This window comes from Tyto alba, unplaced genomic scaffold (genome assembly GCF_018691265.1).
Source record: "Tyto alba isolate M040663 unplaced genomic scaffold, T.alba_DEE_v4.0 Super-Scaffold_13, whole genome shotgun sequence".
Lineage (NCBI taxonomy): Eukaryota > Metazoa > Chordata > Aves > Strigiformes > Tytonidae > Tyto > Tyto alba.
This window is the reverse complement of record NW_024881275.1, coordinates 17,302,177-17,311,005: the sequence shown is the minus strand read 5'-3', so window position 1 is coordinate 17,311,005 and position 8,829 is coordinate 17,302,177. Positions and strand designations below refer to the sequence as shown.

The 8,829-nt window shown below is 42.4% G+C and overlaps 1 protein-coding gene across 1 annotated transcript in view; it reads left to right on the top strand.

The window, feature by feature from the left end:
- Positions 1–353: 353 nt before the first annotated feature.
- Positions 354–8,829, top strand: part of DGKQ (diacylglycerol kinase theta) — a 98,615-nt gene continuing 90,139 nt past the window's right edge. The window contains exon 1 of the mRNA XM_033000993.2: positions 354–558. Coding sequence (XP_032856884.2) covers positions 354–558 — 205 coding nt within the window. The remainder of the gene's footprint in view (positions 559–8,829) is intronic.

Genomic DNA, 8,829 nt, shown 5'->3' with positions numbered 1-8,829 from the left:
TCCCAACACCCTTCCGCCTACCTCTCCAGCCCTACGCGCCCGGTGCGCGGCGGGCACCCGGCAGGAGCTGAGACCTCACCGGAGGCGCCTGGGGGAAGCGGCGGGAATGGCGGCGGCCCTGAGGGGAGGCGGCGGGCCGGCCTCGGCGCTCCCTCAGGGCGGGCTGCGCGGGGCGGCCGGCAGGCGGCAGCGCGGCGCCGCCCGCCTCGGCCCTGCCAGGGCGCCGCCCCCGCCCGCCCCCCGCCCGCCCCCGCCCGCCGCCGCCGCCGCCGCCGCCGCCGCCGCCTCGGGCGGAAGCGAGGGCGAGCGGCGGCCGGTCCGCGCCGCGCCGCGCCGCGCCGCGAGGAGCGGGCATGGCGGACGGGGCGCGCTCGCTGCGCGGCGGCAGCCCGGCCTCCAGCCCGGCGCTGGGCGGGCGGGGCCGCGCCGCGGTGGCGGCGGCGGCGGCGGGAAGCAGCCCGCCGGGCCACGGCTTCCGCAGGGTGACCCTCACCAAGCCCACCTTCTGCCACTACTGCACCGACTTCATCTGGGGGCTGGCCGGCTACCAGTGCGAGGGTAAGGGGCGGCGGGGGCGGGGCAGGCCGCCCAGCTTGGCCGGGGAGGGTGTCGGTCGTGGGGGACCGGCTGGGGACGGCCGCCGCGTCCTGGGCGAGGTGGGCGGCGGGGGAAGGGAAAACCGAAACGTTTGTAGGAATACTACTAATAAAAATTCCAATAATAACGATAATAACGAATCGCAGGAGCAGAGATACTACATCCGACTGAAAGAAACCTAACGGTAGTAATAATAAAAATTACAGCAGGAAGGGCTAATAATGAAGTCTAACAGCAGCAATAAATAAATAAAAATGCTAATAATAAGAAGAATTTACCAAAATAAAATGGTCTAAACCCAACAGCAATACTAAAAATTCTACCATTAATAACACATCCTAATAATAATAAATTCGAACAACAGTAGTACCAAAAATTCGCATATTAGTAATAACAAATTCTATCAATAATAACAATTCTAACAGTAATAATTCTCATAAAATAATGATAATGAGTTATAAGAAGAATAACAATTCCGGCAGTTATAATAACAACAACTGCCCCAGTAACAATAACGAATCGGAGGTGTGGCACTGCCGGCTCCTGTGTGGTGACACCAGTGTTCACCACGATCCAGCCCTGCTCCTGCCCGCCCTGGGACGGATCTGCTCGCGGGGGAGCCATCCTGGGGGTGCCCATATCTGCTGAAATACTGGATGGCGTGGAGGAGCTGCAACCTGCACGGAGTTTGAACTTTTCAAACCTGGGCTGATGCCAGGGAGGGGAGAAGGAGTCACTAGGTATTGCCGGCCCCCATGGCAGCCGAGGTTCCTGGAGGCAGTGAAATTATGGCTTGTTCTGATGCAACAAGACCAAGCGCTATCATAGGGCAAAGAGGGGTTCTCCATGTCCCACTTTTAAAAAAGAAACCACCCCCAAACCAACACCTTTATGTCATCTTGAGCACATGCAGCCCAGCTGGCTTGGGTTGCATCTCCAAGACCACATCTGGAGGAGTCGGGTTGTACAAGAGCCTCATTGTTAGGACGGTATCAAACAAGGCTGTGGGTGTAGAGCAAGTACCCTGCAGTGCTTGAAATAGCTCCTGCCTTTTATCCTCGTTGTGGGTGAAGAGGGTGTGGGATTAAGTTGGGTGGAAGTCATGTTCCTGTGTGGTGCAAAAAAAGTCTTGCAAGAACAGTTCTGTATTTGCTTAAAACTTTGCTGAGGGATGTGTCATTCTGTCTGCCTAGCAGAAAGTCAGTGTCTGACTTAACAGCAAAAAAACCCCCAAACTCAAGAGAAAGTTTTTAAAGTTGTAAAAATGCACACAGCTAGTCTTTTGTAGCCTTTCATTATATCATTGACTTAAAAAAAGGCGAATTACTGGAGTCATGAATGTGGGCATTTTGTTGCTTGAAGAGCTGAGCAGCACTGGTATGTTAACAGGTAAGAATACGTAAAAGGCTTTAATCCAGGATGACTCACTTTTTTTTTTCCATTCACAGATTGCATACATAAAGGTAGCGCATAGCTGTAACTTGAATTTACTGTCTTTTCATAGTTGGAACACTGCACTGACAGTTTGTGGTCTGGAATGGTTTTCCCCCATTGGCTTTTCAGGCTGAATTCTGGGTAAGGATCGTTAGCACCACTGTCTAATGACTGTATGCTAACGAGGCACTTCCAAGCTCAACTGTTAAGATATCTCTTTTAAACCTACGTCTGAGACCTCCACCTCAAACAAGTCCTGTGTGTGAGTGGTAATGAGAGAGAGAACAATACTCTTAGACTTCATTAGCTGTAACGTTGCCTGCTCTGAGTGCGGGGGAACCCTGTAATATGTCGCCTGGCACGTCAGTATCTCCTCCGCTGGGTGAAGAACTGATTTTTTTTTTTTTCTTTTAATTTGTCTGTTTTCAACCAGCTATGCTCAGTGTCATGTTTGTCTTTCCCAACAACTTACTGCTAAACAACAAATTTAAAAAGTATTTGATGGGTTATTTGCTGATGATAGCTACTTTTGACAGCCATGTGTACACCCTTGTACCTTGTTGAATAGCTTGGCAGCTCATTCTTTCAGAGTTATTTAATAAATGCTAACATGAATTCTTGAATGGTATTTTAAGTAAATTCTGTGTAATAATTACCTTATTGTCACATTTGCTTTAACTAATGGAGTTTGATCACTATTCTTTAGCAGGTAATAAACAGGTGATCTCTAGGAGTACCAGACTGATTAAAAATAAAAAAATAATACACCCAGTTTTTAGAGAAGGAGATGCTTGCAGTAGATTGGAAAAACTTGGTAGGTAGTTGCTATCTGCTTCTTTGTCTCCCCAGAGAGACTATGATTGCAGGTGTAGTTGCAACTGAGCTGATGATGTCATCATTTGGACTCCTTTTGATAAACCACCTAAAGGCTTCAGAATGAAGCCGTTGAGTGGCCGTTTCAATGTGAATTTCCCATGGTTGCTATTCCAAATCTGTGGATTCAGGTGTTCAAGTCTCCTGATGCTGTTTGTGTTGACATTCCCTGAAGCTGGTCTTGATCAAAACCAGAAAGTTTCCAAACTTTGAAAGGAATTTAGCATGCTGATGGTAAGATTCCATTAGTTAAAGAAAGGAGAAAAAAAAAAAAAAAAAAAAAAGCTACTGCCTATCATTATTTTGAATACTCATGTGGTCTGAATGACCTGGATTTTAGTTTTAATTGTGATCATTCTTTTGACCCTTGGAAAATGGCATCTTTTACATGTGAATGATCGTCTAGGGAGTTTTCCAGTAAACTTATCAACTGCTCATCAGACTGGCACATACCCATGTGGCTTACATGCCTGTGTAGCAAAAATGCAATAAAATAACAATGAATTCTTGACACATTTCTGGCAGTGCATGCCAAGATAAGTGGTCCTTCCCTTTTCTTCTTGTGGACTCTGAAAAATACACAGAAGAGATGCTCTGATGCTTTCTGTGCAAGGCACGAAGTGTCCTGGATCTAATCTCTATGTTTTAAAGTCAGATACTGCTTCCCTCTCCAGCTGAGGGCCAGTACCGCTGTCACCACTACTTTGTACGGGATGGGAGATACTCCTGGAGAGAACTGCAGCTCTCTTGCTAGACTGGCAAGGTATTTTTATAAGTGAAATTTTATGGGGAAAGCAGTAGTCTTCTTAAGTGGATTAGGTGTCCAGTTGGGTGTGAAGATGTCACTGTTTTAGGCGTTTGTGCACATATTTATTGTAATCTCAGTCAACCAGGCTGGCAGCTGTGGTTACTTCCCCCCCCCCCCCCGCAAATTTGTTTTCCATAAATCCTTTGTAAATGACTTTTTGTTTTTCTTGCCACTTTACTCTTTGTAGCTGTCACTTCCTTTGATAAGTGTGTGTGTGAAAGAATAAATGATGTTTGGATTGTAACATGAACAATTACTCTCTTATATTGCTCTTGCTTTCCAAAGCAAGATTATTTCAGTTTTGAGTGGGTTTAAATTTCCTCAGGCTTGGCAATGAAGAGGCAGTGTGACTGACTGAGTTTTTGTGCGTGTGTGTGTACATCTTAAAAATGAAAAATTTTAAATATATGAATTCTGTATAAGAAATAAAGAGAGTTGAGTTCTCATTCGTAGAGCATGGAGAAACTGATTTCATACACTAAAAAAATAGCTAGCAGATACTTTAATTTTGAGTTTGGTATTCATATTAGCCACCAATAAATACACTAATTTTCGCAGTGCTTTTTATTTTTCCATAGAAGACTTTAAAATAAAAAAGGTAGGAAGAATTGTGAATCTATAGATTTTGGGGGCTACAGATATTTTCAGTACTGTAAATACTTCTACTGTGAACTCAGTTTGGCTTATTTTAGACAAAGGTAAACTGTAAAGGATTTAAGTAATAAGTTGGTTAGCAAATTTAACAGAATTGCTTAGCCATTTTTACGTTTTTTATTTATATATCTCTCCAGATCTCTCTTTCTTTAGAACATTTATTGGAAGCTACTGTCAGGGACTTTTGGTATGGTTTGTGTCTGTTTCTATCAGGGAAATGTAATTTGAGCAGATAGGCTACCTTTCTTGATATGAAGGCACTAAGTCAATACTTTGTGAAATAGCATCCTTGTTTTCTGTATTTTTGGAGGTTGTTTGTTTGCTTTTTAGGTTTTGTATTCTAAGCAGAACCTCCAAAGTTATTCTAAGATGCAGAAATTCTTGTTTCTCCTAATCAGGTTTAGAAGTTGGCTGACAACATTGAAGCTTTTCCAGAATAAAATGTAAATGCATGAATTGGAGTTATGTTTCTGCCATAAATCTCTGACTTAGCAAGGCAGCCATAAAGCTGCTGTGATTCACACAGGCATGTCCCAGACACAGGCAAGCCATGCTGTGCCTCGCTGGTGTAGGAGAACCTGGAGAAGATCAGACAGCATCTCTGCAGTAGTCTGGGGGTGCACATTCTGGACATGTTTTGAATGGAGTCTACTCCATTTAAAGACTGTTCTGAGTAATTGGAGTCAGATAGGGAAGGTGTGTTTTAGTTTGAAGGTGGGAATTAGACCAACAGGGAGTTTGTCTCTGTAGGGATATGGAAATAGTAGCAGTAAATAAAGGAATGAGGAGCAATCCCCTTGAACTCTCATCCTTTCTAGCTAGTTCTGTTGTTGGGACAGGCATCTGGGAGCATCCTTGACCCTGCTGATTTTGTTCAGATCAGTTTTGAAGGAAGTGAATGATGTATGAGTTCCCCCAGAAAGTCTTAATGCTCGCAGTTCAAAAGGAAAACAAATTTTTCCTTCTTCTGATGAGCTTGGCGTGCTTTTGGTGCGTTTTGAACTCAAAAGCTGCAGGAAGGTAAAAGCACAGTAAAATCTTGTTTCTATCTCACAATTGGTTTGGATTTTAAAGACTTGCTGGCTTTACTCTTTAGTGGGATCCCTGTCAGTGGCAGGGCCTTTCCATGCAACAGTAAGATGTTTGATGTTGAGATGCAATGTGAGTTTGTGGTTGAGATATTGTTGAGTGGATGTGACTCTGCTGCATTTAAAATTTAGATTGAACCATGTGACTCCTTTTCTGTCTTGGAAACAAACACAAAGACTGTCAAGAAAAGAAAACAAACAAACAACAAAACAAAAAACAAACAAACAAACAAACAACAACAACAACAACAACAACAAAAAAAACCACAAAACAAAAGGCACTCTCCAAAAGAAATCCTGACACAGAAACTTAGCTCAGTTCTGGTCAAGCTGGAACGTATGGTGAGAAAGATGTTTGGAGCATTGACTGACACACTGAAAGATGCAATTTGCTGGTCTGGATTTGAAGGGTAATCCATTTTGTACTGAAGTGAATTTAGACTTTTCTTTTGCCTGCCTCCCTCTGACAGTGGTTTGGAGGAAAATATCCTTGCCACCATCAGTGATGCAGAGAAAAGGACAGGGAGCTTTGTGAGGATGCACACAGCTTTTTAGCTGGAAGCTATATGTTGTGTTGATGGTGTTATACCAGATTTCAGTCCAGAAACTCAATTAGATAGTAAATAACTTACCAGAGAAAGTGCTAAAGCCAGTAATCCAATACTAGGCTTTGCACAGCACTTTCATATATTGTCTGAGTTAACTGCCTCACTCTGACTCAGTGGTAAATGACAAAAGCAATAAAGAAGGTGCTCATCAATCCACCATGGTGTGGAGTAGCTACAGCTGGAGCTCTGCAGGTTTCCTTTCTAGATGATTTTTCATCTAGTATTGCTTAGACTTAATATGCTCATGTGTTCCTCAATGACCTTCTAGCCTAATACCCTCCTGTTCTTTTCATCTTGCACAAAATTTTTCAGTCTTCCTCTGCAAAGTTTCCCAAGGACTACAGTTCTTGCAGTGCTGTGCTAAGAGTCTAAAAAGGCTTTTATTCTTTCGTGCAGTTGTGTGGGAAATAAATGCCAGACTGATTATTTCTTTCTGATAAACAAGGACTTTGAACTCTAAGGCTTTCCCCATAAAACATTTTCTAAGCACTGTACCAAGCCACTTAACAGCATTTGCTTTTAAACTTGGGTAGCGTTTAAGTCAGAAGTGACCTCAGTACCTCATGGGAAGAGAAGCACTTGCCTGTTCCTATTTTTTGTGATGTTTGCATGCATTAGCTGTGTGTTTCCCCATTGTTAAGGTTTGATTTCTTTTTGGGAACTAGTACATTTTGATAACACCTCCCCTTTCTCTAGGGATGGTGTGCATTCCTTCTTAATAGAAGTAACAGTTTCTGTTAAGATGGGATGTAGTTCGTCCTACTCAGCAACACACATCTCTGCGTGATTACTCTGTCCTCCTTCAGTTTTAGTCATCAGCAATTTTTTTTTTTTAGTAGTGATGTTAATGTTATTTCAGTGTTTTCCTGATAAAGTTAGACAGTATCCTGGGGTTTTCCATGTGAAATAACCCCATTAAGCAATCACTTTGCATTGACAATTGCTTTATAACAAGGGACATGTTATGTACAATGGCCATTTATTACCCAAGTATAGATGCTGACCTGGACGTGGGGTTTCCTGATTATAGTGCCATGGAGGATGACATGCAAGGTTTTTAGTTTTCTTTCTCCTCTTGGCAGTTTGTAACAAACGTTTCTGTTGATCCCCCACTCCTCCTCCTGCCCCCGCTGCTGCCCTTGGTCTGAATTCCAAGTCCAGAGATAGAGAATTTTGCTGCATTGTTTCCAGCGGGTTCCCTCTGGGCAGGGTCTCTGTTGGTTGTCTGTTTTTTCCTCGTTGATTACGTGCTCTTTATAGCTTGTCCGTAATGTTGCTTTTCTGCTTAGTATCTCGTAGGAATCTGATTCTCTTCCTGATTTTGGAGGTCTTTTCTCAGGTGGCAGCTTTGAATTATCTTTGAACAAGGCTGTCCCAGGGTGACCTTTGGTTTTTGGTTATGTCACTAGTTTCTTCTAGTTGTTTCTAACACTGCATTTCATCACCTCTGCTACTTTTTATGCATTAGGTCCATCCTGAGCTGGCTCAGGAAAATCCCTTTGGTGAAACTGCTTTTGCAAAATCTATTGAAAACGCGTTACGTTCACATACTTAATCTGACTCAACTCTGTTAGGGAAAGAACACTATGTATAGCATATAGACTCTTATAAAGGATAGAATAATATATGCTGATCACCACCTGTTGTGGTTTTTTTTTTTTTTTTCTTTTTTTCCCCCAGCCTTTTTGTTTAATAGCACCTTTCAGTTTTGAGAGAAGCCTACCAGGAAGCACTCCGAAGCAGAGAGCAAAAACTAACATTTTTATATCACAATGTGATAAGGAGCACAGTGGAAGCGTACTTCTTTTTTTCTAAATGTGCCACCACAGTATTCTTCCTCCTAAATTATGATGTTCCATACTGTTTTCTCACTTGGAGAAGTTTGTTATTCACTGGAGTACAGTCAACCCCTAACTTCACTTCCTGCTTTTATTTAAATTATTTTATTCACTTGGCTCTGGAAGACTCTGTGTGTGTGCATGTGTGTGCATATATATTCACACATATCTATTCACATACATGTATACGTGTGAAGAACACATATATTTGTATTTTTATATATGTGTGTTGCTTTTTCCCTGTTTAAAATGGAATATGAGTGATTTATTTGGAAGTGTGTTTAGGATTATGAATGTAATATGCTGATATTGCTCACCTGCTTGGCTTTTTTTTTAAATACCATTTGTATGATATAAATGTCATGCCTCTTGATATATAAAAATGTTGTTGTTTAAGGTCTAAAGCAACTAATAGCAAGAATAAAATTTACTGGTTTTGACCACAATTTAATCTGTCCCTGGAGATTTTACATACAGAAGACTGCTAGAGACATTCTGAATATTTTGCTAAACAAATGTGCTTGGAAGTAACTGAATGATTTGAACTTCAGTTGTTAAAATAGGAGCAGTGTGTTGTTCTGCAGGGTAATATTAGATTACAGTGGCTAGGAAGTACGACTTCCAGTTTAAGTGCAAGAATATGTAGCAAAAAAATCTCTGTTCCTCATTGCATTTCTTTCTCCCCAGCAGAATGTGTCACATTTCAGTGTCTTGCTTTGTTATGATGTAATTCAGGAAATGAGTCTGTCCTTTTTCTGCAGTACTTTCTCTACAGAGTGTAGAGATAAGAACTGGTACACCTTGTTAACCGGTGAGCGTGGGAGTACTGTGCTAACCAGTTCCTTAAGTGTTTCAAACAAAAATACTTCCTCAGTGCTGAAATCATTGCATGGTTGGGATCTTCAAAAGAAGGCAGAAGAATACAAGGA